Genomic DNA, 10017 nt, shown 5'->3' with positions numbered 1-10017 from the left:
CAGAATTTAGGAAAATCTGATTGGCCATCTTCGTGCGCTGACACTCGCAGGCGCACTTTTCAAACCCGGAAGGTACAATGATTCTCAACTTTTTTGTAAATACCGAACCGTGGAATACTATCGCCGCATTTTAGATGCACCGATGTAATTGCACATTTAAGATAGTAATGCAAATCATTTGTCTCTTTATCTTTGTTGATTGGTCGTGTGACTGTTTTAACAAATTTGACACTGTTCTCATATTTTCTGTGTAGGCCAAATAAACAATGTCAGGATATGCAATATGATCAGTACAGTTTTGCTTTTCTGTACTGTTTTTCTCTTGATGCCATTGGTAGTAGATTGATAATTACATTCCTTTTACCTTGTTCCAGGCGGCAAATTACAAGATGTTTGAATTCCAAATCCCCGTGTCCCGAGACGACCTGCTAACCAAAACAAGTGTGAACCAATACTCCGTGGAAGAGATTCTGACACACAGACTAGTTCAGGGCGCTGTTCAAGGTATGTAGCCCTCGGACACCCTACGCTACTGCGATGGGAGATTTGAATATTACTGTTGGGTTGTAGAATAAACAGCACTGATATCAAGGAAATTGTTATCCAATGAGTTTGAAGGTTGAGCGACTGGTAGGTCAGGATGTTTGAGAGTGAGGTAACATAATGTTACCTAATGTTACGTGTCTGTGTTACATAATTAATCCCAACAAATCTGGCGAGACAAGGATTTGAATTACCATATCTGATAGAAACCAGTTAGATTGATGTGGCATTATCTATAAGTCACGTAGAGATGAGAGAAAGGATGATCACACACAGAAAAAACCTCAAATGTCTCAACACTGAATCTTTTGGCTTTTCAGGTGATGTGCCAGAATATCTTTATCATGTTTTATGTTTACTGATCAAATAAAAGCATCACACACACATGAAATATACATTAGTGAATACTGCTCTAAATATTTTGTTGGCATGATTATGTATCATATATTAAAAGTCATGAAACTGTGACATCTCTGTTGCAACATGTGATGTCATGGTGGCACTTGTACAAAATGCATTTGAAATGTCTTCTCTCTTTTGAAAATACTCAGCTGACATACATGTATGTTAAACACCCAAAGAAAACTTTCAATACCTAAGACAAATTACAACATGTTATACTTGAAGTATAATCTGGAACCTGATGAAATGACCTTTTAAGTTGAAAGTAAAAAGATAGTTCCAACAATAGCTTGTTCAAATACGGCAGATGTAGTCTAATGTAATAATGTATATGAACCAGAAACACGTGCAACAGTTAGTATCGACTCTTCACTGTGTATTGGTTTCAGTTTCATTGTGAATTAGTTGAAGTCAATTTCAAGAGCCAAGTTATTTGTACACTTGATATATATGTATATTTTTCTATAAATTTCAGATTTTAAATATGCAATTCGGTCCAACTCTTTTGCTGTCATCGATAATTTCGACTCACTCTTCAGCATCTTGTGGTTGGTATTCAGTTCTACTACTTAACAAATACAATATGATGTCAGTTTGTCTCTTTCCAGTCTGTCAGTTTTGTTGAATGTTCCCATCATTGAGGATGGTAAGATGTCTTTCCGTTCTGTAAACTTAGCAAATATAATAATTCCATTCATTAAACCAAATCTTCAAAACATGTTGGCAAATCACAACTTCATTTCCAATTCCTATATATCATTTTCGTCAACATTTTGGGAAAGAATTACTCATAGTCCATGTGTTTTATGTATATTTGAGCTTGAGTTAAAACTGCATATAGTTATCAGCTGCTGTATTTTCTAGTCTTCAGAGGGATCTTGATGCTGCAGTGAAGGAGGAAACATGGGACTGCTTGTTGAAAGGTGAGTATGTGTTGTCCACAGTTGTTTGGACTCCTGAAGATCCTGTTGGGATTGACCTTCACCAATCCATGCCATTCCTAAGAGGTGATTAACACAACTGGGTGGTCATGTTTGCTGATTTTGTTGGCACCTGTCTCGTATCCCAACTGTGTACATTGCTGCTCACTATGTTGATCACTGGGTTGTCTCTCCAAACTTGTTTATGTACAGACTTCCATCACACTGCTGGAATATTACTAAGTGTGGCTTTAATTACAACAACAAACATGCCAAATCACACTTGAACATCTTCCCAAAGCTAGGAAGCTAACAGACTGTAAAATATGTTTCCATCCTAAGAGAACCATGCTGGAATTTCATGGCTGGATCAGTATTCCACCAGTGCCTATTAGTTTTACAGTGAGTGAGTTTAGTTTTACGCTGTACTCAGCAATATTCCAGTTATATGACAGCGGTCTGTAAATAATTGAGTCTGGACCAGACAATCCAGTGATCAACAGTATGAGCATCAATCTGTGCATTTGGGAACTGGTGACATGTGCCAACCAAGTCAGCAATCCTGACCACCCGATCCTGTTAGTCGCCTCTTACGACAAGCATAGTCACATTTTTATGGCAAGCATGGGTTGCTGAAGGCCTATTCTATCCCGGACCTTCACGGGTCAGTGCCTATTACAGATTGTGTGACTCATACATCAGTCTTATTGACCAGTCATATTTAAACTTGCACGCAGATATTTTGCTCTTGTAACATGTGAGTTTACTATAAAGCAAAATACAAATGAAATTGTCACACCCAGAATAATGTTGTTGAATTGATGTTCTAAAACACTGATACCCAGACTCAAGCATTGTATATTATTTTATTTTGAATAGCAGGTGCAGCTCATATTGGTCTGGTTCAACAAGGTCATTACGTTAGGTGGGCAGTGGGGTAACCTAGTAGATAAATCATTTGCTCGTCATGCTGAAGACCCAGGTTCACTTCCCCAAATGGGTACAATGTGTGAAGCCCATTTCTGGTGTACCCCGTTATCATATTGCTGGAACAATGCTAAAAACATGGTAAAATGAAACTTGCTCACTCACTACCTTAAGTTGCAGCTAATGTATACTATTCTTATTCCATAAATCCAGCCCTAGCTGCACTTACCTTTGATTGAAAAATTTTAACCCATTTTCATGTAACTGGAGACCCTGATCTCCAGTGACCCATGCTTGTCATAGTAGGTGACTAACAGGATTGGGTGGTCAGACTTGCTGACTGGGTTTGACACGTCATTGTATGTTCCGTAGATCGATGTTCATGCTATTGATCACTGGACTGTCTGGTTCAGACTCGATTATTTACTAAAGCTTGAATATTGAAGAGTGTGGTGTAAAACTGAACTCACTCTCTCACTCATAAAAAAGTAACTTGGTATCCTCACTTGAAACAGAGATATATTTACCCAAATCATGTCCTTTTGAAGCTTCTCGGGGTGTAGCAAGTCAGCTGTCCAGTGTGGTGGAAGAGACCGGTATTGACCCCAACACACGTGCCCGCAACCTGAATCTGGTCAAGATGACCGTGTACCTTCTGTGTCAGTTCATTGAGATGTTTGAGACTGACTTCCACAAAGCAAATGCTGTACAAGTCAACGTCACTAAGGTAAACAGTTTGGGAATCATTCAGATACAAGAATTACCATGGTTACAACCGTATACAAATACTTATTCTGTGTGGGTCATAGTGTGGAAACAAGGGCCCAGGGACTGGGTCCCAGAAGGATAATGTCTTACTGAAAGATATGGTAATTTTTTACTCACTGTGCATTGGGTGCAAGTGATCTCAATTCATTCAAATAGCTTAATAAATATGAACCAAGTTTTGTATAAACACCTCACCACGACCACCATCCACCCCTGCGCATCCCCTTCCCAAAACTAGAAGACACAAGATTTTTTATGCAGTTGTAACAAAAATAGGACATAAATTATTGAAAATCAGAGGCAAATGGATGTATGTACAGTTGCCACCTGTAAATGATCTTCATAACAGTTTTTATTTAGATTGAATTCACAGTGTTGGTAAAGCATATCACCAAACCGGAAATAGAATAGTGCTCATAGCGAGTCGAAAATTAAGGTGAAACCAACGAATACAGTGTTTACGGTTGAAGTCTTTACCCCACTCTAGTGTGAAAACTAATTCCTGAGTACCAAAGTTGTGTAGATCCATCCTCATGATGTTGATCAGTGGAAGTATTTACAGGGCGCCACCATATACCAGGAATAGTGCTGAGTGGGGCATTCAATAACAAACAAACAAGATGAGGATTGAAATCTAGGTTGTATTATGCTTTGTGATTTGATAAATAAAAGTTGAACATTTTAATTGAGGTATTTAATGCATGCCTATCTTGTATTTTGTCACCAGGGTCGAAAGTCCCAGAAGAAGCGCGTGGAAACAGGTATTGACTGGGAGCGGGAACGAGAGATGGGGGTACATGCCCTGCTGCAGATAATACAACTCAATCTCCCCAAACTCTGGGACCCACCCATCCCTGAGGAGGAGTTTGTAAGGTCAGCCATCTTGTTTTATGAATCAGTCAAAACTGATGAACAGTAACCCATTCTTGTCATAAAAAGGCGACGAACAGGACTGGGTGGTCAGGCTCACTGACTTCATTGACACATGGCATCGCATCCCTCATTGCCCTCATCTGACTTCTTAAGAATCCATTCAGACATGTTTTGATATTAATGGTCAATGTTTGTTCAGGTAAAACGTCCAATGGAGGTTTTGAGAGATATCAGGTTAAAGTCGAGTATACTGTTTAGTACGGATTGTGGTGAGCTGTGAAGATATGTAACATCTATTTTCTCTTCTCCACAGTTTAGTGAGTAATACATGCTACAAATTGCTGGAGAATCCAGGAATATCCAAGGTGAAGGACACGAGGGAAACAATTTCTCACATTCTTGGCTGCCTGGTGAAGAGATACAACCATGGTCTCGGTATGTATGATCAGTAGTTAACCAGTTTGTCCATTTTTCACCTCTGGAGATACAAGTCCAAGGTATTTACATTTGGACCAAGATACTGGTGATATGTGATGCTATTCTCTGTATTCAGAGAGAGCCAGTATTAAACTCAAATTGAAAATGGAGCCACTATTGCTCATTCAGTACAAGTGAAAGTGACTCTGGATTGACCTGAAAGACTCTGGATTGTCCTGAAAGTGACTCTGTATTTACCTGAAAGTGACTCTGTATTGCCCTAAAAGTGACCCTGGATTGCCCTGAGAGTGATTTTATTGCCCTGAATGTGACTATATTGCCCTGAAAGTTACCATGTATTGCCCTGAAAATGCCCCATTAGTGAATCAGCATTTCCCCATGAGAGATTTAACATCCCTACTAATGAGCTGATGTACCTCCTGTGTCGTAGGAGCCAGTCTGAAGGTGATCCAACTGCTTCAGCATTTCGAACACCTGGTGTCGCCATTGTCTCTAACAGTGGAGATGTTTGTCAATCATTATGGAGCCAAGAGTGTTGTATCTGAGATTATGAGGTAAACATTTCTTTCGTACATTGGTTAGAATGCAGAAACAAGCACTATTGTTTACATCCACTGTCAACTATCCCCATCTGCAAAATTGCTAAGGACTCTCTTAACATTACAGTGCCCTTAGATTCTTAGAAGCATGTTTATATGACAGTGCATAATTTTAACATTTGTGTTGCAGTGTTAGATTTGGGTGAAATTTTGAGTGGGTCCAAATTGATGAAAATAATGTTTTTGGACCCCCTCCAATGTTAAATAGATGGGCAGATGTAAAATACAGGGGGTCCTCACTGAATTTGATGAGTCAAAACACTCCAAAACCCTCTCTTGAGCCAACACTGCTGTTGGGGCCAGTGAGTAAGAAGTTTGCCAAATAATAATGTGATGATGGTAATGGTTCTATTTATAATGGGATAAATTCAAGTCACTGGCTACATTATTTTACTCCTGACTGTAAATTAGTGACCAGTCCATTTTCATTCTCAGCTTCAGTACACTTGGAAAATAGGACTTTACAACAAGCATCAGCAACACCTTGTGATTTACCTGTTGTCACCTATACTCAATAGTATATTGTTGATTTCAGTTGGAATTGTACTATGACCTGTCAGTTTAATTGTTCAGATGTTTGTGTTTCTTCCTTTACCCTTAATATGAGATCACTTGAAGTTTTACTTTTGGATGATTCAGAGAAATCGGCCGCATAGATGCCCAGGACCTCAGTCGTGACACATCAGGAACGAGGGCGTACTCACTGTTCCTGGTTGAGTTGGCAGAGAGGGTGCCAGCAGTGATGCTGCCCAACATCAGTGTCTTGCTGTGTCACCTAGATGGAGATGTAAGGGCGGATGCTTCACACATGCCACTTAGCATCCTGGGTCCTGTTTCACACAGCTGTCATAGTGCCACGACTGCTGTACATCCTGTACTGTGACATAGATGTATGACAATTGTAGCACTATGATAGCTTTGTAAAACAGGCCCTTGGCTCCTTATATTTAAGGGTTTTCACAGGCATGATTTGAAACTTTTGTGCTCAAAAGACCTAAACTTGTTTTAGCCTTATTATGGCCCTTATTACCAGTGATTTGCCTAAAAAAAATGTGACCAAGATTTTAAGGGAAACTAAAACATGAAACCTACCTTGCAATACCATGTGTTTATTTATCTCCATTGTACCTAGCACTGACATATTGTAAGAGTTATTTCCCTTTGATGCCCGGTTCACAGTTGACCAGCTTCATGGTTGTGAGACTACTTATGTGAACAGACTGTTTATGAATTTGTTACATAGATCACTTGACACAGAAAATGTTTCATGTAACTTTCAGTCATACTCAATGCGGAATGGAGTGTTGGGTGTTCTTGGTGAGATATTGCAGCGTGTGTTGTCAAAGGACGACCTGGATGACAACATGAAGAATGCAAGAGATGGCTTCTTTGATAAACTGGAGGTAAGATATTGAACAGAAGGTTTACCGTTGTCCCTGTGCATGTTGTCACAAGTGCTGATAAACCTGGATGAATCTGGGTCTTCAGCAGCCAGTGCTTGTCAAAAGAGGTAACAGGATTGGATGGTCAGGTTGCTGATGATCATTTATCTCTGACTGCTGCATAGCTAGAATAATGCTGAGTGTTACATTAAACATCAACCAGTCAGCTATCGTAAGTGCTGATGAAGATGGACATCGTAGTTGCCAACTGTGTTCTGTATTCTGTTTGGTTGAATATAATGAGTAATTTGCATTCAAAGCACAGAAATGTTGCTGTTCCCTTTGGATGGCTATTCTAGGAAAGTATTTATTTCTTGCAGTCTGTTACACTGCTGTGAGAGTTCATGTGGAGAGTGCTTCAGACTAAGATTAAATCACTCCACATTATGCTTCAACCTGAGGTGATACAACTGAAATAGTACTCAAAGCAACATTAATCTCACCGATTACTCTCTCTCTCTCTCTCTCTTACTCACTCACTCACTCACTCACATCTCATCTCATGTTTTTAATTCTTTCAGGAACATATTCACGATGTTCATGCATTCGTCAGAAGTAAAGTACTACAAATCTGGCTGACAATTGTCAATGAAAAGGTGAGTTTCCTTGGTATAATTGGCCTCATATCATGTTGTTTTTCTCAGCTGAATCTGGAACTTATCATGTGGTAAATATGTTGGCCCAATAATGACCAGATTCTCTTTGATTGAAGGGAGAATAGGTCGAAAGAGCTTAAAATGTCTCAGACTTATCAGTCCACTCCTTGCTCTGTGACATTTTACTCTGAGGTAAACTGTTTTAATGAGCTATCTTATGTTCTCTACCTGGATGCCCAGTGTCTACCACTGCCACGCCAAGAGCACCTGGTTACCAAGGTGATTGGTCGTCTCCAAGACAAGTCGAGCCAGGTTCGGAGGTATGCCATCCAGCTGATGACAGCCTTACTCAAATATAACCCCTTTGCTGCCAAGGTGAGTACTGGCTGGTGTGTTTGGAATTCTGGTACTCTGAAGAAATTTCTGTTAAACAAATTGGGGACTCTTTGTATAAATGGTAGAAACACTTGCTATCTCATTAAAAATTGGGATGAGTAAAAGTTTTTGAGCCATTAGACACATTTATTACTCAGGTGTTGACCAAGATTTAGGTGCTCAAATAGCATTGGGTGTACATAAGCCTGAAGTGTTTCAAATTATAATCATGATTGTTAAATAATTTTCCAAAAGAATCTTGAAATTCAGAACTTGGCACTCAAATAGCAAAGCTAGAGGATGTTGGCCTTACATGTTAATCATTATCCCAAATACCAAGATTTTCAGACTGGTTTTCATGGCTACAGTAAACTCGAGCATGTTAGATATTATGGCTGAAATGGTAAATTCAGTATAGACAGTCTGTATGACTAGTTGTTTTTACATCTGATGTTACAGTTGCCAATGGAGAAGTTGGAGTTGAACCATCAGAAGGAGGTGGAGAAGCTGGCGGCCATGAAGCCAGTAGAACATCTCCCACAGCCCATCCCTGGTATGTATCCACAGAGATGCACTGGGTAGTTATTTGGGACTCCAAACTAAATACCCTTTGCAGACACATTTGGACACTGGGGAGCGAGTAAAAGATCTAAATAATATATATGTATCTGTTGACAAAACAAAACCTTTTTGTTATTATTATTGAATGCAAAAGGAAATTCACATGCAAGGATACTCCTATGATGAGAAGACGGTAAGCAAGCTCTTGATAACATTAGTGATATTAGTGTTCCAGTGGCCAAAAATATTTAGTTCCATATGTTTATTTAGAGATGCTCCTTAGGGCACTTGTAAGCATTAATATGGTTTAATTCCTACGACAATTGTAACTTATTTTCAGAAAGAATATTTTCAAAACAAAAAACTCATGGAGATGGCAATATTGTCAGAAGTTTCTGAATATGATGATGAAATCATGCTCTGTCTTAGATGACGTGCTGGAAGGTTTTGAGAGAGAGTGGCTGGCTGTTGAGGAGAAACTGCTGGCTGCCCTGGATGAAGACAACAGCCAGGACACACAGGATGAGGACAGCCAGGAGGACATCAGTCAGGAGGACATTACTGTTGCCAGGTGAGCTCATATGTCAGGAGGACATCACTGTTGCCAGGTGAGCTCATATGTCAGGAAGACGTCACTGTTGCCAGGTGAGCTCATATGTCAGGAGGACGTCACTGTTGCCAGGTGAGCACATCATTCAGGACGACGTCACTGTTGCCAGGTGAGCACATCATTCAGGACGACGTCACTGTTGCCAGGTGAGCACATCATTCAGGACGACATCACTGTTGCCAGGTGAGGACATCATTCAGGATGACATCACTGTTGCCTGGTAAGAATGTATGTCAGGGCAACATCACTGTTGCCAGGTGAGAACATGTACCCTTCACAAAAAAGTAGGGTATAAAGAACTTTCAATTTGGATAAGAGGTGTAAACGGTAACAAACAGTTCAAGGACAGGCATTTTATGAACGCCATTTCCCTCTATTACTACCCCTAAACACAATGCATGATATGCACGTGCACAACGCAGTAGCCCCATACACATGCATGGGGTCCCATTCTTGAGTTTCAAGAATTTCGATAAATCACGTAGAACATTAAGTTTGACACTCATCTTGCATCACACATTTGTTTGTTTCTAGTCATTTGTTTTAAAATGAAAACCGTATACATGCAAATTACATGCCATACACCAATCATCTTTCAAAAGCAACTACTTTCCAAATAACCATGGTTGTAAGAAAGTGCAAATGGTGATGCACCCTCAAAACATTCAATAATACCATATCAACATTGATGGACTCGGTAAATCTCCTAAATATCTTAAATCATAAATATAAAAACATGAAGATCCACTTTTTTCAAGAGTGTATGTCAGGGTGACATCACTGTTGCCAGGTAAGCACATGTCAGGACTATGTCAATGTCCACAGGTAAGCACATATGTCAGGAATGTGTCAGTGTTGCAAGGTAAGCACATTTCAGGACGACTTCACTTGCCAGGCATGAGAATCACAGTCATTCAGTGCTTAAATGAAAAACTGTTATTTGTCTAAGAAGTCTTCCTGATG

General features: G+C 39.7%; 1 protein-coding gene across 1 annotated transcript in view; it reads left to right on the top strand.

Annotated features, from left to right (window-relative positions):
* The first annotated feature begins 29 nt into the window (after positions 1-29).
* The window catches only part of LOC137268851 (condensin complex subunit 1-like), a 35449-nt gene continuing 25461 nt past the window's right edge, over positions 30-10017 (top strand). Inside the window, exons 1-14 of the mRNA XM_067803418.1 lie at positions 30-72; positions 375-504; positions 1421-1493; positions 1810-1868; positions 3341-3519; positions 4288-4433; positions 4747-4868; positions 5302-5425; positions 6110-6257; positions 6751-6873; positions 7434-7508; positions 7749-7883; positions 8343-8436; positions 8874-9015. Coding sequence (XP_067659519.1) covers positions 390-504; positions 1421-1493; positions 1810-1868; positions 3341-3519; positions 4288-4433; positions 4747-4868; positions 5302-5425; positions 6110-6257; positions 6751-6873; positions 7434-7508; positions 7749-7883; positions 8343-8436; positions 8874-9015 — 1535 coding nt within the window. The 5' untranslated portion in view covers positions 30-72; positions 375-389. The remainder of the gene's footprint in view (positions 73-374; positions 505-1420; positions 1494-1809; positions 1869-3340; positions 3520-4287; positions 4434-4746; positions 4869-5301; positions 5426-6109; positions 6258-6750; positions 6874-7433; positions 7509-7748; positions 7884-8342; positions 8437-8873; positions 9016-10017) is intronic.

The sequence above is a fragment of the Haliotis asinina genome, chromosome 16 (genome assembly GCF_037392515.1).
Source record: "Haliotis asinina isolate JCU_RB_2024 chromosome 16, JCU_Hal_asi_v2, whole genome shotgun sequence".
In the NCBI taxonomy this organism is placed as follows: Eukaryota; Metazoa; Mollusca; class Gastropoda; order Lepetellida; family Haliotidae; genus Haliotis; species Haliotis asinina.
This window is presented reverse-complemented; position numbering and strand designations above follow the sequence as displayed.